We start from the raw sequence: 25,466 nt of genomic DNA on the forward strand, positions 1-25,466 counted from the left end.
CGCTGCCTTGAGCTGTGTGTTCTGGAAATTTAGGCAGCATCCAGAGTCCCTGCAATGTGTTGCCATGTTTCTCGAGGGCATCAAAAGTCTGTCCTTGGCTGCCTGTGTTTCACTATGGCTCTCAGATACAAACTACCCCATTTCAACACAGTAAAAAGCACAGATTTGTAAATAGCATCTGTTGATTGCACTGTACATACCCCCATATAAAGGATCATAGTGGATACTACATCTTGTGCGATAATGTCAGGAACACAAAAAATCTAGATTTGAAACCACTCTTACGTCGTAGTAGTAGTATTTGTGTGAAGCTACGCAATTCCTGTCCTGCAAATAATATATAATATATATCATATAATATAATTTAAACCATATGTTTCATCTGCTAGCGTGATGATCCCCTGAAAAGCAATTCACACTTGGCGGGAACTACCGGTTCTGAAACCTATCCCAGACGTGTATAGGCATCAGGGAGGAAACCCAAGGGCTGCGGTAGAAAAGACAAACACACACGGGCTATGTTCTCACTGTGTATCAGCTGCTCTGGCTACTAAGAAGAACATGTTCCAAATTAATATAACATGGCTTGACATGATACGCCAGCAAAAGCTAACCAATAAAATTAGTAGTTAAACGCACAATACGTAAACACTTGCCATAACATGACAGTTTCCTTCCTGCATTCATGCACTACCATTCAACCCACATAAACAGTGTACTGAATTTTTTTATAGCATTACACGTCGTTTGACAGAACTTGAACAAGATTATATAGCACACGATAAAAGTAGAGTGAACATAATGTGCAGAAAAAATGGCTAGGAAGCAAGCGAGCTGGTGAAGATGATGCATATGTAAGACCCCGAGACTAGGGAACACAAAGGGACGTGTTTGTGTCTGTCCCTTCGTGTTCCCTAGTCTTGGAGTTTTACATCATGCATAATGTGCAGCTTTCCATTCACGCTTAATGGCCGTAGCAGTAATGCATGAAAGCCACTGCTAAGTTGTGTTGAGAAACACCACTTTATGTTTGCCATGTCTAAATGGAACGTACATGACCTGATCCAAATTAACCGTTCTGAGTCTGGAAAAAAAAGAAAAAGCATTTAATGACAAGAAAGGGATATTCGTATTTACTGTATAATGATTGTGCACAACAGAAAGAAGACTTTCGCACAGAAGGCTGTACTTCTCGAGATCTAACATCAAGTTACAAAATTCCAGAATATATAAGACATGTTGTAAGGTAGTGAACAAGTAGAGTTATTGAGTTGTCGAGTTGTGTTGAGGGGGGAGTTGTATCCCCTTTTTATTTTATTATATATGATTGTATAATTATTTTTATGTCTGTACCAACCCTCACTCTCTACATTACAACATGTTTTATATATTCTGGGATTTTGTAACTTCATGTTAGACATTAACAAGAGCAGCCTTGTGCATGAAAGTCTCGTCTCATTAAAATTTAGATGCTCTCAACAGTCTTCTTTCTGTTGTGAATCTCTATCGCAGCATGCCTGCACATTGCTGTTCTACGTACTGTGACTTTGCACTAAGAGTATGGACTTTGGGTAAAAAGACTACACAGCACTGCTCAGGTATTTTTGCCTATCGAACAGTATGTATGTATGCAGTATGCACACAGTATTTGTGCACCGGACCCACTAAAAATGTAATGAATGTGGCATTGCCCACGGTAATGCACCAAGTTCAACACAATTATTGTAGAATCCAGGTATTTTAGCTTACATGTCAATCCAGTACCACATCCAGTGTGAAGTTGTGACAAATAAATAGTTTCCATTTTTCTTAGCTCTCAGAACACAGACAGTGAATTAATAAGAGTAGACTATGTTAACATGAATTCTGGGCTATTCTTCAATTAAAGATTCACAGATAGTAAAGGCACCTTCCTCAATGGACGTTGATGACACTGAAAATTCTAAAATGTTATCAGAGGCGACATCAGCTTCTGTGTGTCAAAGGATTGTATGTCCAACAGTAATCCACCTAACAGTAACAAAAATGTGCAAAAGACAAATTAACTGAACTAATGCAATGTACCTTCTATATCAGACAGTGAAGCTTGTAACACCCCATCCACAGGAACCAGTGTCCAGACAGCAAAAGTGCTTGAACTGGGAGATAGCAGCTAATCGGAATGGCGACCTTAGTTTTCCACCCTGAAAGCACAGGTTGTAACTTTGAGGGCAGATTTAAAAGTGGTGTCAAGATGTCTGCATGCGAGTGCACATGAAAAGTTGAACATAGGTGAATACTCAAATTATGACATCACATTGTCATACCTGTTGGTGGAGGTACACTGCAACTAACGTGTCAGCAATTTCTTCATGCACCAGATGCAAGCCAGATCATGCTTGATTTCCGCCTTCAGCGTGCACCTGTGATAATTCAGAAGTTAGATTATCAATACTATTGTGTTGTTAATCGTGGTTATATCAGAGTAATCGCAGTAGGACAGCTGCACAGTCGATTAATTAAGCTTGCTATTTTTTATATCTGAACCTCGACTTACCTTTTTTGCTCTCGTTTTTTTGCCTTGATCCTCCGTGGCACGTTCAAAATGTTGTGCGTCGGGCACCTCAGATTTCTTCGGACGATTTCGTGCCGAGATTCCAAATTGCCTCCGGAGTCGCGCGTAACTTATGATAACATTCGTGGACGAAATCCTTGCAGTGGAAATTAGCAGGCACCACTGTCAGCCAAGAGCTTCGCACTGCTTGGTCTTTTGGCAGCTTATAATAGGTAACACTTGAATGCTCCGACGAATTGTTCTAACAGCGTAGCACCGTCGCATCTTCGACAACTTCGCCGTGGCATATCACGCATCATATCGCTCCAGCCCATAAAAGGCAAGGTCAGAACAAGGAAGTGCACTTTCCAAGCGACGCCGTGCCAAAAAAAAATATTCACACGCTTTGTTTCCGGCTTAGCAACAATATAACAGCTGTTCGCTTATGTACGATGCACAGAGGACGAAACGAAAGAAGCCAAGCGGCCAAGCCAAAGACAGATAAACCGAGAGCAGTGACGTCGGTGCGCCCGTGCGCAGGGTTTGCCGACGGTCTGACGGCCGGGCGCGGGAACTAAAAAAACTGTTTTCTAAAAAACTACGAACAGTTGGAGCAAGATATTTCGCACACATGTTCAGTGTTCGGTAATGAACACACAGCGCGAGTATCGCTCAGTTCTGCGGCACTTCAAAATCGGCATATCTGACCTTTAATATCAGGAAGAACATGTTTTTCGAGTGGAAGTCGAAGTTCATTTCTGCATCGTAGCAAATTTTAGCTACACCATTTGCATGCATGTGTAGAAAAGGGGCCTGATCTGACTGTCCGTCCCATTGACACACATGCATTTCTCGTTTATTACCCTCCTATAGTAAGTCAATAAATTGCAATATTGTCCTAAAGTTTCTTTGGCTGGTATATAGTGGTATGTGGATGTCATTGGAACAAGAATACTAGAAAGGGGATAATTCGACTTATCCCCTTAGTGCATACAGAGGTTAAATTATACTTGAGAGATTACAAAAATCCAATGGAATGGTAAACAGCGACAATATCCATTCCTTGAGACATTCACATTTTAGGAAATATCTAGCTCTGGAGTGCAACAAAAATACTGCCGCGCGCTTCCAATCGGGGACATCTTTCCTACACTGTGGGACATCCTGGGAATTGTCTTGAACAATATCAAACTAGAGGTAAGGGCTGAATGAAATTTTGCCTGTCAGCATCTGCACACACCTCACTGCATGACATAACTTTAACCTCCATAAATGGCTTTACACCCTCTCCTTAATATGTAACAGGAGAAACAGGCTTACATTTGTTCTTAAGTCCTCTCCCAAAGTTCCGCAACACCAAGATCATTGTGATCACAACGGCTAGATGCGTCAACAGTGCAACAGCAGCACAAAATACTGTTGCATAGAAGAAGATGAGAGCTGGTTTTGCTGCAGTGAGCTGAGGATAAGGAAATACATGTTAGAGAATGATTGGGACTGAATTTACAACACACAAATGTTAGAGTATGACATTAAGCTTTACTTACACCTGCACAACGGTAGCCAATGTATACAAAGGCAAAGACGCTCAAAGCAAGGAATAATCCGGTCATGGCTTTATTTTCCCATTTCATCTGCAGTATAAGGGAACTTCAGTCGTCAATACCAATAATCAGTAAGTGATGTTTCCATCAAGCATAAAGGAAAATGTAAGTAAGGCTTTGCATCTAACTTTCAATGAGCATTGTGTGCACACGTGTTCTTCCTGCCTCCCTGCCTTTTTGTCGGTTACTTGCGATGTCCCATTTTCCTACACAATGCCCAACGGCACCACGGGGGTATGTAAATAAGTGTAGAGCATCAGTAATCTTTCACTGTCACAGTAGTTATTATATTACTTTGAATATCTTACTTCTTGCGCGAGTGCAACGTACAGTGGAGGCTCACTAGAATGAACAGGGATTGTCCTGATCCACAATTGGCCCCACAATATTTTACGACATTGTGTACATGGAGAGACAAGAATGGCAACATAAGAATTCTAGATGTCAAAATTATTCTATACACTTAAAGTGCCACTCCGGACTCGAGGAAAAAGGCGTTTTTTTTTATTTAGTCCTAGAAAAAGAGGTACTTTGGATTTTATATAGCTAATTTCAATCCTGTTTGCGAACACTGTGCATTTCTACCAATTATTGAATATCTGCTGAGCCTCCACAAGTTTCGATGATGCCAGGAGCAGGGGACATCATGTGTTGCCCACAAATTGCAGTGATGTCACTTGTCTCCTAGCAACGACACCAGCACCCAGGGAGACTCACGAGGTCGAGAGGTCACGTGACGCTGATCGAAAGAGGGAGAAAATGGGAGAGATGTCTTCTTTCTACTTATGTTTTCCCGAAGGTCGGAAGACATATCACATGGCTTGCTGGCGGTGAGTAGCTAATTTGAAGGGTGTCCTTGACTCAGTGAAGCTACACTATTATCATTGATGGTATGGTTTTGTGGCCATCTTTAGGTGTTTGTGTGGATGTGCTCGAGGAACAAACAGCTAAAATTATTTTTCTTCCTTTCTTTTTGCTACCATCATGAGTGCTTTGGCACACCCTGTTTGTGTGTGCACCTTCCCCAACGGATATCTGCTGCAGGTACTGCATGTACGTGAAAACATCCTCTTTTGTGAAACTCGTGCAATTTTCACATCAAAACGTTGCCGTTTTGTGGCATAAACAACTTTAATTTCGGGTGATAATGATTGAGGAGTTTCATTGCCAGGGGGCAATACTGTACCCCATTGCTGGTGGTATACATGTGGAAAGTGAAATAATATGAGTTGCCTCACAGTGAGTGACTTATGTTCACAATGTGCACTGAGCTTCTGTACAAAGAGCAATTAAATAAAGGGCTGACACTAGCTTCTTGTTGTGCGTCAGGACTGCTTCTTTACATTTTAATACATTAAACTTATCCAGCTGTTGTAAATTAGCATTGTTGGTTTCCCAATGCTCAGTGATTTATCCAGACTCCCTACACCCCCTATATTTTTGACAGCACCCCTTAACTTTCTATATATGTACCCCATACAGGGGTGCCCTTCCTATTCCACCTTTAGGCACATGTCAGTATGATAATCAAGCTGTTATGATGTAACTGTAATAATGATTCTCCCCTCAATGTTGCACAACACACCTGGAAGCAGGACCCACGGTGCTCGGAAATGTGACGCATAAGAGATTTACAAGAAACATTACCTTGTTTTAAAGCAAGCAAGTAGTTAAGGTAGCATTGGATATGCAAAAGAGCATGTTTTAACACAATGCACAGTATCTGCAAAAGAAGCAGAGACAAAAGAGATCTTTTGGGGAAGGAGTGGAGGGCGGACAATGATCAATAATAAAAAAAAAGAAAGAAGAAAAGAAGCGAGGTCTGTTTGAGGAAGATGCACTCAAAAACGTAACTTAAACAGCTTGTTCGTGTTGTCTACTGTTTCTGTGCTCTCCCGTTTTTGGAATATAAACAACGTGTGACAAAGCACATATGACGGTACCAAAAATAAGAAAAACAAACAAATATACAAGTTGTTTGTTCCTCAAGCACATCCACAACTTTCGTTGCAATAGCAACCACCTACAGATGGACACAAAACCATGCCATCAATGAGAGTAGCGTAGCTTCACCACAGGTGAAATTACAAACATGAAGGCCGCCCACCGCCATCATGCCCAACACCGGGAAGCCATCCTCCGACCTTCGAGAAAACACAAGCAAAAGGGGGTCGTCTCTCTGGTTTTCGGGGGACTCTTTTCGGCTGTAGTTCGAGTCACACAGGCTCAGGCTCATGGTGTGCGTCATATGTCACGCGAGGAGAGAAAGAGGGAGAAGAGAGATCAAGGGTAGGGGCGGGAAGACCAAAGACTGGGAGGTCAGATTGGTATGTGCCTGGCGGCAGAACTGTTTGCAAGTAGCACAAATTATGCGATTTTTTTTTTTTAGTTCTAACTTCGAAGAAGGTATTAAGAACGCTTATATGTACGCATCCCGTCAGACTGGGAACATGATAAACATTCCATTAAATGTTCCGTTGAAACAGTCAGCACTTCCAGCAGGTCATGAAATATTATTTATGCCGTTGTCTGTGTACCACTGTCCGAGGCATGTTACCCATTACAGCTTCTCTAATTCAGCATTATGTATTCGATGCACGGCGATTTTCACATTTATTTTACTCCACAAAATAGTATGGGTTATCATAGCTATGTGGAACTTTTGTACGTGCTTCCTCTTACATCAACCTCTGTGAAGTAGGGTAGGTCCTGTGGATACCAGGGGTAAACATCCCATGTCATCATAACTTCTCTATCATTTATTGTTGTTGTACGTGCTTCCGAATTTCGAGATACAGATATTATCAACAAGAACAACCAGTGGCATGGCCGAGTGGGCTAAGGCGTCCGCTCGTTGGTGGTAACCAAGGTCGTGCTGTAGACTGGGAGGTGGTGGGTTCGAACCCTACCGCCGGCTGTGCTGTCTGAGGTTTTCCCTGGGTTTTCCGAAGACTTTCCAGACAAATGTTGGCACAGTTCCCCTTGAAGTCGTCCCAGGACGCATACTAATCCCCCTGTCCCCCACTCCTTCCTGCTGTCCTCTCTCCGTCTGTCCACATCTGTACGCTGCTCATAGCCACAGTTGCTTCGCGGCGCTAACACGCAATCAAAAAAAAAAAAAAAAACGAACAAGAACAGATACAGAGAAACTCTTTCATTAAATTGAATATATTAATCATACGTATATTCTTCTCAGTCTGTTCTTTTGCGATTTTCTTTTAATTGATGTTTACAGCGATTTGAGCACACATTTGAATCACACATCATGGGCACAATTGCTTGCTCACACCTGTCGCACTTAGCCTAAATTGTATTATGCTGCAGTTGTCCGGGTGACGTGACAGAAGACGAAAGTTCAGGGAGTTCAGAACAGTCCTATTGCGATTTGTAGTTGTTGATCGCAAAATTTTCCGAAGTTGAGCAGCAGGCACTTGTGTTGCTATTCGGCAAACACTATAATCCCCATCTTGCGTTTCCTCCCCCTTTTTTTCTTTGCTCTAATAAATATATCCCCGCCCCATCTTGCCTGCGAAGAAAGGACTAGTGTACGAGTTACTCTTCTTCTTGCAATCTGGAATGATATGCATGGTTTAACAAACGAACAAAAGCTTTCCTTGCCGTACGAATTATTTTGAGTGACAGATACGCTGTCACTGATCGGCTTCCCTATTTTGGCCAGGGCAGTGAAAGTGCCGTGTATTACTGCTCTGGCCCGGGGAAGCGGTGAAACTTCAGACACTTGGCTCGAGAGGAAAAACCACCTGAATGCACTCAGTGTAGCGCTCTGTCAGTTTTACACAAACTTATTTCATGTCCATCCAGCAAGGCTATGCAGTACTACGTGTAAAACACATTTACCTTATAAAACTACGAGCACATGTCCACATTCCACATCTCTCCACAGCTAGAAGAATCTCCAGCGGCCAGCGCGCGGGCAGAAGTGACATATGACGTTTACCGTGAGGTGGAACTCGTGTGACTCAAACTACAGCCGAAAAGAGTCCCCGGTTTCCTTTTCTCTTTCGATCAGCGTCATGTGACTTACCCTGTATTCACACGAGTCAGTTTTCTGCCGGCAGCTAGTCGGGAAGGAGTGAGAGGATATCAGAGATAAACCAGGTCACTACGCGTCTGAAGACGCCCGCTCATTTCTAGCATTCACACGAGTCAGTTTCCCAGCGGCTGTCAGTTTTCCGATCCCTTCTGTATTCGTGCTTGCATTTCGTCTGTGTCTAGCGCAGGATTGATCAATGAAAGAAAAAACTTATTGCACTTGCGCTCCTTGCGGATGATGCTAAGTGCATTCACGTGAAAAACGGCACAGAGATATGTGCCAAAGAATAGATTCCAAAAAAGCGCTATGGAATGTACAGTATTAATCCAAATCTCCGTGTGGACGACCCAAACGCCTGTCGGAGTACAGTTAAACCTCCCTATAGCGAACTCTCCATGCTGCGAATTTCTCTACTTAGCGAACTTTTTCAAATGCTTGTACATTTTTCCCATTGAAGCCCATGTATTTGGGTTTTCCGTACACCGTAGTGCGTTTGCCCGTGTTCTCTGTGTTACGAAGTTCCGCGCGCGCTTAACACCGCTCCGATTCTCGGAAATAGTGCGACGTTCCGAACTTTCTGGAATTCAGGGCCATCCGGGGTGCCCGACGCATCATATCCAGGTCGCTCTTTGTGTTGGAGAAGCCTGTACAAAGGAGAGTTGGTGAGAGGAGGGCGCCGGGGGCTCGGTGACCGGCGCAACCAGCGTTCGACGAATGACAAGGAAGGAGGCCCCCTCCTCTCTCCCTACAGTTTACAACCGCTGGTCAGTTGTCACTTTTTTTGGTTCCGCGTGTGAGCGGGTGAAGTGGACGCCATGGCAAACGTGCTCAAGCGGAAATCGTTGTCCGTAGATGCCAAGGTGCAGATCATCAACGCAGTCGCCAAGGGTGAAAAAAAGGACGCAGCTGCGAGGTTCGGAACCCGGCGAATTCTTTGTCAACGATCCTGAAGGCCAAAGAGAACTGAAGCCCCGGACGCGCTCGCTGTGCTCCAGCGATGGGAAGAACTTCGAGAACAAGGTGGGGTGCCAGATGATGTTGCACTGGAGGACCGTTTGGACGCCGACTCAACGGCAGTATGCACAGAGGAGCTTACTGAGGCCGATATCGTCGCCGGTCTGCGTAAGGATACATACGAGGACATATGTGTGCCATCTGTTAGGGAGGTGCTCGACTCTATTGACGTGCTTCGACGATACGCGGCATCGTACAAGGACCAGGATGGCGCTCTGGCGTCGCTGGCAAACTATGAACGGTCTGTGATACAGACGTTCTTCAAGACTGTGCAAAAGCGAGTAACTGACTATTTCTGAGCCAAATAAATTGCTTCTTTCTCTTCCATAGTCTTGTTTTTCGTGCATTATATTCCCGGGAACTTCAGGCTACTTAACTGTAGTAACAACCACCAAAATTTAGCTAACGTTCTCTATAACGAAGTTCTCCATATAGCGAAGTTTTGCGATGTGTTTACCGACTTCGTTACATAGAGGTTTAACTGTATTTTGAGAAGAGACGTTATCACATTCGATTTTATTTTCTACAAATGAACTGTATCTCGATGCCGAGCACCAATATAGGCGCTATAGCGTCCCGACAAGTGATAGACTTGCGATGACGCTATGATGTCGAGCTACAGGTAGTCAATAATTAATTAAATGAAATAAAATAAATTTTTATTTCCCTTTCGGCAGGACAAGTAGCTTCCAATTATTATGTTTTTGTACATGTATCGGAAAGGTGCAATGAAATATTATGTGTAGTCAACGTTTGTCCAGAGAAAGAAATATCCACGTTTATAAAATTCATGCTTTGTATTTCGTGTCGATTTCGCCTCATGTAGAGAAAAAGCTTCCTTTGCGCACACTACATTGTAGGCATCCATCTATGCGTTGCATAATTGTTCCGATGCTGTTGCGCCGGTGTCATTTCACCACTTTCGCGGTAAAGCCAACCATCGTTGGCGTTCCAGTTCAGAATTGGCCATAGTACAGTGAACGCCGTTGTATGGGACACATGCAGAGTTTTCCTGATGAAATATAAAGCAAGCGCGATAAGTATCTGTGGAGTCACCTTCTCCTTCTGCCGGCAGCAGACTCCGTCGGTCGTCAGAATCTGTGCTGGGAGGACAAGATATCCGGCTGCCTCCGACTGCCGCTCCGGAGATCAGAAAGTGGTGACGTGGCCAAAAGCGCCGGTCACGTGGCACCAGAGAGCGATGACGTTCCCTGCCGCCTGAGCGTGAGCCGGCAGAAATGTGATTACAGGGTTACTCGCCATGGATCACTACCTCGTCGACGAGTGATGGATTGGTGTGGCTTGGAAGCACACTCGGAAGACGCGAAGAGCAACAACGTTGCCAGATGAGAGCTGTGCACTCAGTTGGAGCATAACATGACATCGCAGTTCTCATAAATAAAAATTAATTTTCTTAATAAAAATAAAAAATAAAAATTAATAAATAAAAATTAATTACATAGAGCCAAAATATTTTGCAGGAATGCGAAGTGAGACAAGAAGATTTCAGTAACATAACTTTGGTAAGATTCTGAATACACAAGATCTAGTCCGTAGTGGCACTTTAATAGTTTTAAAACCTTGTCCATACATCAGTAATAGTCAGTCATGCTCATAGTACGAAGTTGCAAAGCCCAAAATGGTTTTACTGAATTGGAATAAAAGTGCTTAGCTCAAAAGTGCAGCGAAATTACCATTCACATGCTGCTCGGAGTACTGCTCAATTAAACAAGCAGTCTATTGGGAGCGGTAATACAAAATATTTATGCTGGGCATCATTCTTCTCAAGTTTCTACCAATTCAATTTACAAAAGCACCTGGAAAAATCAGGCCTGCGGGGAGCAGTGTGACCACAAAGGATTGCCCGGTCAATGGACACTCTGATCAGTAGAGCTCAAATTTTCATGCAAATTCATGTATTTTTCCTCCACATAGTTTCGTACCCCAGATTAAAAAATGCTTTGGTCCTGGTTTGGGACAGATTAGAAAGGTTCTACGATACACAGAAATGGATGTTTTGCACATTGTAGAATATTTTACATGAAAATGCATGAATGGTGCATATTTTGCCATATCTTCAGATGACTGGGTGCCAGAGCCTCTTTTTAACACTGAAAGGCTTTACACCTTTGGAAAAGCCCTTTTGGCTTCTCTTTCACAAAAATTCTGGTCAGAATCTAATATCCTTGATCAATATTTTGGTGTGGTGGGGTCTTTAGCTCCCAACCTGGTTGCTCCACTGCGCAAGATATGCACACAGGCAGCGTTCTCATATTAATCTGCATTGTGGCACACCGCCGAAGGCAAAGCCTTCAATCTGATAACTTCTACCAGCTGTGTATGTTCATTCTATTGTGTGATCCCTAATACAATGCTCAACTTCTCTTAAATATGCATTACCATACCTGCCAACTTGGGAACATCCATATTAGAGAGATTTCAAGAGCGGGGAGAAGGGGGGGGAGGAGAAAGCCGATGTTGGGAGGCTTTTATTTGCATATCTAACAGGAGCAAACTTGACCTCAGCAGGCACATCAAGCACAAGTTTTGAAGCAACATACTTTGCCCTCTCCAAGAAACTATCTGGGTGTCAAGTTGTGACAAGGCTATGACACTTTCTCAAAAGAAAGTGAAGACACAAAACTATGTCTCTGTTCTCTTTGCGATGCTGAACTGCCCTGACACTCAACACTACTCGTTCAGCACTACCTCGATAATGTGTCTGAAATTAAAAAGCCCATCTGGACTTCCTAGGAGAGCTTAAACATAATAGTGGAACAAGTTAGTTAAGGAGTCATTAAAAATTAGTTTGCATAATACGTCAGAACCATCAGTCACAGTTGTACATCGCTGTGGTCAGTTCAGCGCGCGTATCATGAGCTCTTGTGCGCGGTTTCCCGTTTCACTGACAATTGCAGTCAACTTAGTTCAAAGCACAATCCTCCTCAGTGTTTCCAACTCTCGACGATGCAAAGCGTAGGTACGCTTTGCATCGTCGGGAGTTGGGAACGCGGAGGACGAGGGCCCGCACGGATAACATCGTAGTCCTTGTCTTGCTTTCAGGAAGACTGACCTAGCTAGCACTGTCTATCTTGGCATTTAAGGTGGTTCTTGTGCTTGCTCGACGTAACATGGGTAACAATGTCGGTCCACCCTCCACGCGGAATGCTGATGTCGCAGCCGGAAACTGTGCAGAACACATGGTGCCCTTCCTCATGCATCCCAATATATCTGTGTATTGCTTCAGAAACACGTGTAGATACTTGTTTCGCGGAAACAGTGCGAAGGCACCTTTGTCGCCCGAAAACATGGAGATGCCCGGAAACTACCAGTGCTATAGCTAGAGCCATAACCCTTGAACTCCGTAAGATAGAGGCTCTGGAAAGAGGCAGCGATGCCGATGGCAATCGGGCTGGTATTGGATTGACGTTTACGTCAGCGTGGCCAGACAAAAAGCAGACGTTTGAGATATACAGGGGGAAACTGCATTTTCCGGGAGATTTGGTTCTCGGTCGTACAATCATTCAAACCGGTCTGAATCCGGGAGTCTCCAGGATGAATCGGGAGAGTTGGCAGGTATGCATTACTTGCATTGCTCTCATGCCAAAAACAAAAAAAGAACACTGCATGTATTCAGGGTTTTGGGGGCATTGTTATATGCATATTTCACAAGTTTTTCCTGCATATTTATCTGTGCTCTACTGATCATGTCACTAATCACGGAGTCACGTCAACCTCACTCATTCTCTTACGGGTTTTCTGAAAAAGTTGAGGCCGAAGCTCCTATGGATGCATCCATCAGATACGATTGTTGTTTCTTGTGCAATATACAGCAGTTAAAAACAAAAACAAAAATTGTAGAGTCTTTCACTGCTTTTTAAACTGACTCGTATTCATTAAACCCTCCAAAGAAGTTGCCCTTGACATGCCAGGGCTGATAGTAGTGGTGATGTTATGACATGGCAGTTTTGGAGGTTTTATGTTCCGCAGAAACTAGACATGTAGTAGTAACATTCCTACACATGAAAAGTGCACCAGAAACCAGAAAACCAGGCACCAGAAAAGTGCCAGAAAGCCTTTGGATTTTTTTTATCTTGCAAAAAGGTTTGGCAAAGAAATATTTCAGCTGCAATACCCTGCCACACAAAAGCACATAATGGCACATAATGGCACCAACTTTGAGACTCTCAACACGCAGCCCTGCAAAGTCAATGTGCACATAGACACTAGTGTTTTCGAGTTTTTACCCTAAGACTTCTTTTAAACTGGGGCACGAAAATTGGATTTTATATTTCAGGAGCTACAAAGTAGGGCAAAATCAGGCAATATCGTGTGGAAGAGCATATTTTCAGGTGCATATCTTCAAAAAAGCGATTCCTGCATTTCAGCTGAATACGAGATGCTGAGTGGCAGCACTGAGTACTATAGGTGACTGAATTTGCCTTTTCCAAAGTTAATTTTCAGAACTTTTTGGATGTAACCAGAAGTGCTGATGATGCAGTCAAAGTAATTGCAATTTGGTAAATATATGTGTTTTGTCAGACAAATTTACATACTTACTCCATACAGGCCACAGAGCAACCATGCAACAGTGATGGGTACTCCAAAACCCAAAATAAGCTTCTCTTTAAGGTCAAGTGAAGATCCATTGTCCAGTACAAAGATGAGCATGCTAATCTAGAACAAGTCAAGGTAAGAGAATTTTACCAGATCAAATGAAAATCTTAATACTGCAGCTTAAACTGTTGTGTACTCAGAAAGGTGAAGAGGTGGTAAACAAAATCATTCAGAAGAAGTGATAAAGACAAAGAAAAGTTTAGATGGCTAGACTAACATTTTATTTGTCATAATGTTAGCGGCTGTAAATTTCCTTTGTACTGGCAAACGCTTTAAGAGAACACATAATTACGCATAATGAATGGAAAGAGTACCATATTCATACAGCGGGAATAGAGCACAGAGACAAAACAAGACGGGACAGGTGTCTGTATGCTCCATTGTCTGCTTAGCAACCAGCCATGAGTTCCATCATTTTGCAACAGCACTTGTCTCGTCTTGTTTTGTCTGTGTGCTCCATTCATGCTGTATTAATTTGTTATGTCGGCTTACCAACCAGCAAAGAGTTTCACCATTTTGCAACCACGCTTGTCCAGTCTTTTTTGTCTGTGTGCTCCAATCACACTGTATTAACAGACCTGCCAACCTGACGAACTCAAAATTCAGGAGCCTGCCCGCAGCGAGATACTGGGTGGTGGTGGGGAACGCATAAATTTTGCACACTCCAAGTAGCATTGCCACCGTAGTGCAATCCCTCTACATCGTAACTACCCACTATTGGGTGCGGCTGTGACGCACTACTGTTGCTTCAGTCAACTGCAATTGCGAAAGATGCGTCATTACAAGCAACATTGCATTTGGTGTGGCCGCAGCCATTTCACTGATAATGGCAGTGGCCTTTGTCTGCCCACACCAGTTGTGCTCCACTTCGTCACATTTTGGGAACATCTTCCAGAACAGCGGTTACATGTGGTCACTTATGCTCTGCGGCTGGTTGTGCCCAACCAGAAAACCAGTAAAAAAGCACTTTGCATGTATGAGGAACACGTGCAGGTATTTCTTCTGTTTGAAGAGCCCCATTGGAGGAGGCAAAACTATTGTACCAGACTGGCTGACTGTAGGGCGATAGCACGTTCTCTCAAGAAACATGGACACAATGAAATATGCAACCTGCCGCGACATCCAGCAATTAATGGTTATGACATGAAACACGTGTTACAGGCAAATTTTTCGGGAATGCGTAGGTGCAGCTATTAGAGGAAAATAGAGGTAAAAGCCCGAGATCTCAATTTTCGTCGGAGGGCACGTCCGTATGCGTGTGAACAAAATTTGGGAGTCCCCCGGATAATCTGGTAGAGTTGGCAGGTATGTATTGATTTGTTATGTCAGCTTACCAACCAGCCCAGAGTTCCACCACTTTGCAACAGCACTTGTCCAGTCTTGTTTTGTCTGTGTGCTACATTTGCACTGTATTAATTTATTAATGTCGGCTTACCAACATGCCTGGACTTGTGTTTTTAGGTTTTTACCCATGTCCTTTTATAAGCTGGGGCACAAATTTTAGGAGCTACAAAATAGGGTAAAATCTGGCAATATTGTGTGGAAAAGCATACTTTCAGGTGCATATTTTCAAAAAATTCTACCATTTTGCAGTATTTCAATTTTCAGTAATAATTTTAATGCAGCTTAATTATTACACAATGAGCCTAGATATTAAACACAAGTACACAGCAACAGATTGTCTGCTACGAAGAATACGAAGTGACCTTTGCGTGCACTTTTTGTTGCCTGTAGTGCTCTCGCAGAGACCAGGAGAGAAAAGTAAATTAAAGGATGTAGCAGTAAGTATAAATATTCTGGTTTTTAGCACGTGATGACATCCTGACCTTTTTCTTGTCTGTAGAAAATTTATGTCTATACACTTTTATCATTTGGTTCGCCCCTCAACATTTGGTTAAGCAATATTTTCTGGTGTATGTACACTTTCTAGTGTACATATAACCCAGCTCACTATTACGTTGATTTTTCTCTATTTCCACCTATGTGTACCAATTAAATGTAACATGTAAGCCCCTACCTGGAGCTGAAGGTCCAAGGTGATGAGACTTCGGCACGCAAAATACATCCTCAACATCCCCTGGACACCTGAGTCAGAGCTCATGCGGAAGACGAACCACCAACAGGAACAGTACCGGTTCAACACCACACAAGCCAGTACAATGTTGGGCAGGGTCAAAATGATACCTACTATCATACGGACCTGAAACGGTACCAGAAAGGAAACACAAGTCCTTTAAAGCTCCATATTTCTGTCTTTTTTGCTGTCTTTCCATTTCTAAATTCTGTTGCCACTGCACGGCAACTCTGGTTTTGAGCAATGTTCAGACGAGGATAGATGTAGAGAGAAGAACAGCACAAAGAAGTGAGGCATGTGATTAGTATGCACCCTAGGACTACTTCAGGGGCAACCGTTGGTTTGGTTTTTGTCTACAGCAAGAAAGAAAAGGAAGCAGAGCATGACCAATACTATAGAATCTCGTTAATTCGAAATCGCCTCCAGGTCTTGTCCAAGCCCACATGTATTTCAATGGGAAGAAACTCCCGGTATTTCGAACAGATCAGAGCATACACTTGATAATTCGAGCTAACAGCGCTCACGTGTAGGACCAGAATAGTGTGCCATATCTCCCTTGTTATTCACCTTCCGTACAGTTCCAGTCCTTTTTCCGCATTTTGTGTTGTTCAAGGACACTTTTACCTCTTTACGACGGCAAGGAACATACGCAAATGTTTGCATTCTCCGTCCACCCCTCTCCTCTTTTCTCTCGAGGTTGTGAAGGGTGGAAGAGGTGTGTTTGCGTGCAGTCACTCGCTTTTATGGCTTCGCGACTGTCAATATCATTCTACAACCTGTTCACTGCCATCATTTATTTCCGTAACTGGCACCATGTCAGCATAGACGACAGTGTGGAGACTGGTCTCTTGACTGACATGGACATCATCGACTCCACATGCACCAGCCGAACTAGACCAGAGGACCGTGCCGACTGTAGTGACAGATTTGGACGACCCAAGCCACGAACCAGTGCCTTTACCAAGTGCAACTAATGTAGCATCGGCACTGGATACGACAGTGCTCCATTTGCCTTCTGAGGAATATAAGGATGCCATGCTTGAACTTGTGTTGAAACCGGAAGCAATGCTAAAAGTCCCATTCGAGGAAGCGGCTGCAGGAGCGAATCACAGACTGTTTTCAACCCTAACTTGCTTCATATTTTTTTTAAGTGAATTTTTGTGAACATAAAAGGCCTGTGTTTCCTTCAAAGATGTAACGGCTGGGACGATGTATAGAAGCTTTCTCTGCCATAACATCCGCTAGGCATCAGGAACGTAACGACGGCGGTGGCGGAGTTTGGCAGCAGTAACGATCTGAATTACGCTCATATCATTTAACTGTGTCGTACAGTGAAACCGGTACCGTGAACGTATAGCACAACTCCAAGTGCTTCGCAGCGCTCCCTGTGGCCAAGCCCCCTTCCAGGAGAGTGTCTCCTGTTAGTTCAAACTTCACTTTATTTGAACAAATATCCTGGCCCCCTCGAGTTCGAATTAACGAGAATCCACTGTAGATAGGAACAATGCAAGCACAGATGTAATTTGCAAGATTTGCAAAGACTTCAGGAGGTGTGTTAAAGGGGCATAGAAGTGACCCCCAAAATATTTTTTGTTTTTCTCTGTGACGTCTTCTGCAAGGAATAAAATGAGCTCCTGCAAAAGAACGGTGCGCGCGCAAGGCTCTGTTCCGCACACCTTTCAAAACCCTCTCCACATCCAAAGAGCGCATCGGCGAAGCAGAAGACGTCGTGACGTACCACGGGCTTCGGCACGTGACCAGTGACGTCCAACGGCACAGCTCAAGCATGTAGAAGCGGCGCGTGAGCCGAGAAGAAAAAGCAAAGAGAAAAGGCCCTAAGCAGCTTCTACGTCACGCGGGGCTCGTGTCTCGTCCGCGACTGTTTTTTCCAACTGTCTTTTGTATATTTTATTGCGCAGTGACAATACGCTGCAGAGCGAAAATGTTTTGCATGGTGACTCCTTGTGGACAGCTTCACAGATGAAGCAGGGTTTCGAGTCATGTTAAATGTCACTTCCATGCTCCTTTAAGTGACACTTAAAGGGGCCATAAACAGGCTGCCAAGCATTTCACAAATAATGATACCCCATGAAAGAGCACAGGTCATGATACCCACATATACATTTCATTCGGCTCATGCCAGCTCACTGACGCACATATAAATGCTTTCTTCCATGGGTACCTACCCCACCCATGTAAGATGCTGCATAAAGTGCACAAACATGCGTAACCCGAGCGCCTCTCTCCACCACGCATCCGCCACATGTACGTAGCTTTTTGTTGTGTGATAGGGGGGCCGAGCACCATGCTCTGGAGGGATGTGACGTTTTGAATTTCTAGCCAATAAACAAGCTTCATTATCAGCCGTGAGACGGAATGCTTCGCTTGCTTGTGTGGAACTACATTTTGCGCTTCGTGATTCTGAAATTCAGCGTCATGACAGCTGCAACGTCTCTGGCTAGACTAAGCAACAGTACTAGTGCAATAGTAAACAATAGTTCGTGTCTAATTCTCACGCGAACGTCAATAATTGGTCTGCTATCATATGACGCGATGCCGGTAGTGGTGTTGGTGAAAGGGCTTGCCATTCTTGGCCTCACAGAGGTGGGCAACATCACGACTGACACCCTGGGGGAGTGCGCACCCTGGGCTGACTTCTAAAGGAACTGTGCAGACATATGTCTGAAAGCATCTGAGGAAGACACAGGAAAAAACCCAGACAGCAGAGCCGGCACCGGGATTTGAACCCGGGTACCTCCCAGTAACGACGTGACATGGCCATGGCCAACCACAGAGCCACGCAAGCTGGTGACGCGATGCCACGTGGCTCAAACCAAAGAACTCGATTTTGAAGGGGGGAGGATATTTTTAAGGTGTGCATAACAGAAGCGCTGCTGTCGCGCTCCACATCACCTGTGCCCGTCGTTCTTTGGCGGGAGATGATTTTATTTGTTGCAGGACACGCCACAGTCAAAGCCAAATTTGGTGGTCACCTCAATGCTCCTTTAATATTTGATAACAGACAGACTGCAAACTAAGAATTAGACTTCAGTACTGACATCACATTATTCTTCAACTTTCTTATTTGTTACAATATATTATGAGAAACAAAGTCATTTGAAAGTAGTGAAAGAAAAATAGACTTATTCGGCATGAAAAGTTATTCGATGTTGTTTTACGAGCTTCATGCTTTTTTAAAATCCTTGAAAGAGGTGCCGAGGACCTTAGAAAGTTTTTTTCTTGTAAATCTTGTAAGAAAGTAATCTTGTAAATTAAATTATAAGTCAATCCTGTGTATGCACCCATTTTCCTGAAGAGGAACTGAAAAAAATTTATCTCCCACTGACTAGCTTATAACATAAAGGCAGTTTTGCATGCCCACTTCTTTGGAAACAAAACCTCAACATACAAAAAGAAAAAATTCAGCCTAGTCTGGTTTATACAATAAATACTTTTTGTATCTGTTACTACATGATTACGACTATTTTATGGCAGGCTCGCCTATAATTTCGGATTGCGGCAATGAAGACGTGTGTGACTCAGTGTAGTCCCACTCTAGAAGTGCTTTATTTTTTATACTCTTGTGTAATCAGATACATAAGATACATGCAGTGCCATCTCGTAGAGTGCTTACAACACATCTCCTTTTCTTTCTTTTTCTTTTCTTTTCTTTTACAAGACACTTCTTAACTCTTGACATTAGTGTTTCACTAAGGGTCCAGACGATGTATGACGATGTTTCACAACTCTTCCACACCGTGTCTTTGTGTGTTTCACTTGCGGAGTCAGTAGGTTACTTGGATGTTTGTCGTGGTCTGACTCCAAATCTCCTCTGAGGTGGTTGTGTCGCCTGTTGTTCCTGGCACGTCGGCCGGCAGAATGTCAGGGAAGTCCGTAGACTCAACAGCCTGAGCAGCTGTACTGATAGCTTTCTCCATCGGTATCAGATGGTATCGATTGCACCTCACAATGCCTTTGTTGGTTTCCACCCAGTATGAACATGGGTTCTCCGTTACAATCCCACTTATTCTTTGGTCTGTGAGCCACACCTTTGTTCCTACCCCGAGTTCTGTTAGAGTTCGTGCTCTGTGTTGTCAATCATAATTTTGCTTCTGCATGTTGCACCTCTTTTGTTCCTGCTCGAAGAGTTCCTTGCGGTCCGGAGTTTCTGGTTCTAGTAGATGGTCTACCACTGGTACAGATGGCCTAATCCTCCTTCCCATTAAAAGTTCAGCAGGGCTATATCCATTGCTGAGTGGCGTTGCGCGGTAACTCAGAAGAGCCTGGCAGACGTCTTCAGACTTTTTCAGGCTGCTCTTTATGATGCGCACTCCTGACTTGACAAAGCCGTTATTCTGGGGAAACTTTGGGCTCGATGTCTTATGGAGGGAGTGTACAGACCAGTTGCATATGCCTCAAGAACTCTTACAGAGGCTGAAAAATGGTATTCTCAAATAGAAAAGGAGGGACTAGCAATCGTTTGGGCGTGTGACCGTTTCAAGGACCTTGTCATGGGTATCAAAATTGGAATGAGAGGCTTGTGGTCAATCTCGGTTCCAGTCTTGATATCCGTGATGAGTTCCTTGAAACGGTCACATGCCCAAACGATTGCTAGCCCCTCCTTTTCTATTTGAGAGTACCGTTTTTCAGCCTCTGTAAGAGGTCTAGAGGCATATGCAACTGGTCTGTAGACTCCCTCCTCTTGCTCCTGGCGTACAACGGCTCCGAGCCCGAAAGATGAGGCATCAGAGGAAAGCATGGTGGGTTTCCCAGGGTCAAACAAAGGTAGCAGTGGACTGCACATCAAAATAGTCTTCAGTTGTTCAAACGCTCTGCTGGGCTCATGTCCCCATAACCATTCACATTTTGAACTTAACAGTGTGTTCAAAGAATGAGCCACGTGTGCGAGATGAGGCACAAATTTGCCCAAGTAGTTCACCATGCCAAGGAACGTCCTCAGTTCATGTACAGCTGTAGGGCACTTGAACTATTTGAGTGTGAGGCCGTGCTTCTGGAGTCTCTCTAACACTCCACGTAGACGCCTATTGTGTTCGTCGTGAGTAGAGCCCAAGACCAGAATGTCATCCATGTTACACACGACACCATCTAGATCGCCCAGTAGCTGACACATTTTTCGCCAGAAAAATTCTGGTGCAGACGTAATTTGAAAAGGAAGACGCTTAAACTTGTACCTTCCAAATGATGTGATGAACGTTGTCAATGTTTGAGACTCTTCAGCCAACTCAAACTGCCAGAAACCCAAGTTGGCATCCAATTTGCTGAACACTTTCGCTCCTGATATCTGTGTGAAGACGTGTTCATTGATCGGGAGTGGGTGGACTTCTCTCTTGACGTATTTGTTCAGCTCGGTTAAGTCCACGCATATGCGTATGCCACCATTTGTTTTTGGAACTATGACCATTCCCGAACACCAGTCTGTAGGTTCCTCAGCTCGTACGATGACCCCATCATTGGACATAGCTTGGAGCTTGGCCTTCACTTTAGGGAGTAGTGCCACTGGCACTCTTCTAGCTGTAGTCAATGCACACGGGACGTCGTCCGGCTGCAAGGTAACCGTGTACGCCTGCTTGACATGCCCCAATCCCCTGAACAGCACTGGGAATTCCGTTTTTGGATCAATGTCCCTGGTTTCTCGGGTTCCTGGTGTGTTGGTAGTCACTGTGTACAGCCATTTGACCAGGCCTAAATCCTCACTGACATCCCTGGAGAGCAGTGACCGTTCCAGACCTTTCACAACATACAGCTCTGCATTCACTTTCCTCCCTTGGAATGTCAGTTCTTCATGCAGTGCCTCGAGTACCCCTAGTTCTTGTTGGTTTGGGCCTTTGAGCACACGTCAAGACTTGTTCAGCTCTGGCTGTTGCAGAACATCACGACACAGTGTTGGGGATGACTGAGACGTCTGCTCCTGCGTCCACAGCGAAGTTAATGTGCTTTCCCAATTTTCTCACTTGCACTGCTACGGTCCTTCCGTGTCCCCTTCCGGAGCCTATTGAGCCCAAGAAGTATTCTTTGTCTTCTGGACTGTCTGTGCTCACTTCACACACTCGCGATGACCTACACACTCTGGCATTGTGTCCCTTTTTCCTGCATTTGTTGCACAGCACATTCTGGGCTGGACACTTTTCCTTTGTCTCATGATCTTTCCCGCATCTCATGCTGGCACCTCACGAGACTGGCGACTTGGAACTCGACGATGTTTTGTCTTTTGCTTGCTGCTGGTTCCCGGCATAAGGAGGATTCTCACCTTTCTTTGAAGTTGACGTTTTGGTAGACATAACATGGTCCACCTTAGCCTCTTCAGCATGTAGCATTAGCTTCTGCTTCTTTACCGATTCGCTCTGGCGGGCCAGTAAAGTGGCTTTTTCAAGAGTCAATTCGGAGTCTAGTCTCATTTTCTCTGAAAGGCTGTGGTCCTTGACTACAACGACGATGCAATCCCGTATCATTTCATCATGTAGAACCCCGAAGTTGCAATATTTTGCCAACACATAAAGCTTTCTAAAGAACTGTTCGACTATTTCTCCTTCCCGCAGGTTGCGCGAATGGAATCTGGCTCTGTCGCAGATCTCGTTACGGCGAACAACGAAGTGCTTCTCAAAGGATCAAATGACAACATCATACTTCTTTAACTCCTCTGCGGTCAACTTCAAGGACAACAATATGTCTTCTGCCTTGTCTCCCATTAGATAAATGAGGCAATCTATCTGGTGTTCGTCTGACTTTGAGCACAGTCCACTCACCGTGTGGTACCTTTTGAATCGCCAATGCCACTGTGGCCATTGTTCGGGATTTGTGAAGTCGAACTCACTTGGCGGCTGGCAGATTGGTGGAAGATTAATCGACGACTGTGTAGTGCCCATATCCAATTTCCAGTTAGTGAACATGGTTAATAGATCTCGAATGCTTTACACTAGCAAGCAACTGCCGAAACCCCACTTCTGACACCATGTGTTGTGGCAGGCTCACCTATAGTTTCGGATGTGTGCGACTCCGTGTAGTCCCGCTCGAGAAGTTTTGACTTTTTTTTATACACTCTTGCATAATCAAGGTATATAAGATACATGCAGCGCCATCACATAGAGTGCTTACAACACAACGACTATAATTTAATTTGCAGAATGGTTATAACATTGGCATTTATGTGTGACTTGGACAGCCTGGCGTAGACCATCTTGGTCTATCAAGCCTGAAATACCCATTTCCACATAGCCAAATCACAGAAGGGCATTCTAAAAGATCTTCAGTACTCTATACAGTTATTATTATTGTCACAAAATGTCAATGACTAATTATAACATGTCTTACCATTTTGAAGACTGAAGCAGTGTTAGTACTGAAATTCATAATCAGATAAACCAACACCACGATCATGCTCAGGATGTAGACGACAATTTCATATGGTCGTTCCTTGAAGATGCCATGGGTGACGTAGAACATGCACATTACTGCAAGCACAAAGTGGCGCATTTTAAAGTTAATGATAAAAGGTACAACTTTTCTAATTGCAAAGCATGCAGCAAATCCGAGGGCCCTTTATAATATCTAATGGCATGTTGAAATACTGCTGAAGATAACAGCCTCTAACAGGGGTCATGAAGAGTGGTAACATTTCCTCGAGTTTGAGGAACGCTCATGGAAACACGGAGTCCCCAAGAACTCATGGAAACGTTACCACAGTATGTGTTACCTACATGTTACCTACATGTTACCTACATGTTACCTACATGTTACCTACATGTTACCTACATGTTACCTACAGTACACCAGCTCGCTTGCACCATTCTAATTTGCTCATCATAAAAAGTGGCTGTTACTGGAACAGCTCCTGCGAGGTATAGCAGGATCACATGGCTATCCCACCTTGTTCAGTGTAAACGGTAATGGTTAAACTCATTCAAAGCAGCAGATCAGATTGCATTCATGCCTAATGCAGTCCCTCATACAGGTGCACCTCATAGAGGTTTCAGGTGGATAACTATTTACTTTGTATTCACAATTCTTAAATTTTCTGCATTTCTAAAATGACCATTTGACACCATAAAAGAGTGCGCCACACTTTTAACCATGTTGTTTTAAATCAACTCAGGGAAAAGGTGCTGAAGTCAAGGACTTGCACATGGGCCTTCTGATTTCCGGGTTTCTGAACTTTTTCCCCTGAGCTGTTTGATTTCATTGATTCCCGGGCGTTTGGAGGCTCACATGTTCCTGTTTGTCCTTAAATGTACACTGCCTCGGAGAACTCCCGTAATTTTATGTTAGGTTTGTTTGTCTGTTACATTTTGTACATTTCTGATTTGTGAACAAGAGGATTTGGACACACAGTAACTCACAAGTTGCTAACAGGAGGACGAGTGCAAAAGTGAAATCATCCGAGTGTTTGGGCAGTACTGCTAGCCTGTCGATGGTGAAGCCCAAGGAGGTCAACAAGGTGACGGCAGACAAAAAAACAAATGCCCATTCTTTTCCTGTTATGGCATGGCACCTTTTCACCTGAAAATGCACACAGTAAGCACAAGAATATAAAACATGAAGGCTTATGAAGCATGACATATCAAACCACTGAGAAAGCCTGTCACAGGAGTTGTATTGCTATTGTGCTAAAAGAAGAGCCCGGACACAACAACAGGCTGGAACTAGTTTGCAGTAGGGGTACTTTACAACTTTAAGGAAAGGAGTTTGCACCACAGGCACAGAACACCGCTTTCGCTCAGTGTACACTGAGAGAAATGTGGCTCAGGCTGTTCAAACTGGAATTGACAAAACAATAAAATATATGCTCAAACAGTAAATATTAGAGTGCTCATTACAGCTGTTTGCATATCAGTGATCATTACTAAACAACTAAACAGAAATACGATATATATGCACATTTTATTCTAATAGTCGAGCAGATGTATCTGAGAGAAGTTTATAATCAGTAGCAGAAGTTTCCAGCATGCATCGCAATGAAGGCTGGAACCGGAGACGACAAAATTTCTCTTACACAGCAAAGGTTTAATAACAACAAACTGCTTATATCCCCAAGGACCTCCGAAGGGGGGCAAGGGGAACAAGCGAGGGGCCACACCTCTTCTTCCCTACTCGAGTGCTCATTCTAAAGTTGTGAAAAATGGCATAGTTTCTTCATTGTTGAGAACTGCTACCACGAAAAATTGTATTCATTGTGTGGCTTCAAGCGTAGAAAAATCAATGTAAGAGGTTACTCCAGGCACGTTATGATATCCATGTGCTTTCTTCTTGGGCATTCATTGAAATTTGTCGAGTGTCTTTCGTTCCTGAAAAACCGTCTGATGACCCCCATAAGCAACTCAAAACTGTTGTCATCCCATATTGTCACTCTATTTCACGTAACATACTTGCTGTCCCCAAGAATTTTGGCATTAGAATTGTATTTTGCTCACAAATATCCTTTTGTACAGTGTAAGGAGAACGTTGTGTACTGCATTCCTTTTGAGTGTGGGTTCTGTTATGTGGGTCAATCAGGTCGTTGTTTGAATCTTCACCTTTTAGAACACAGCCGTAGCACCCAGAAGAGTTTTGTGTCTA

At 43.8% G+C, this 25,466-nt stretch overlaps 1 protein-coding gene across 2 annotated transcripts in view; it reads right to left on the bottom strand.

Annotated features, from left to right (window-relative positions):
* Positions 1-25,466, bottom strand: part of LOC135378522 (uncharacterized) — a 41,170-nt gene that overhangs the window by 11,373 nt on the left and 4,331 nt on the right. For both annotated transcript variants that reach the window (XR_010418433.1, XM_064611575.1), the window contains exons 2-7: positions 24,251-24,410; positions 23,226-23,365; positions 15,840-16,022; positions 13,766-13,882; positions 4,081-4,167; positions 3,854-3,992 (exon numbers count right to left, since the gene is read on the bottom strand). Coding sequence is in view for 1 of the 2 variants with exons in the window: in XM_064611575.1 (XP_064467645.1) it covers positions 3,854-3,992; positions 4,081-4,167; positions 13,766-13,882; positions 15,840-16,022; positions 23,226-23,365; positions 24,251-24,410 (826 nt within the window). In the remaining variant the exon portion in view is untranslated. The remainder of the gene's footprint in view (positions 1-3,853; positions 3,993-4,080; positions 4,168-13,765; positions 13,883-15,839; positions 16,023-23,225; positions 23,366-24,250; positions 24,411-25,466) is intronic.

The sequence above is a fragment of the Ornithodoros turicata genome, chromosome 1, assembly GCF_037126465.1.
Source record: "Ornithodoros turicata isolate Travis chromosome 1, ASM3712646v1, whole genome shotgun sequence".
NCBI lineage: Eukaryota > Metazoa > Arthropoda > Arachnida > Ixodida > Argasidae > Ornithodoros > Ornithodoros turicata.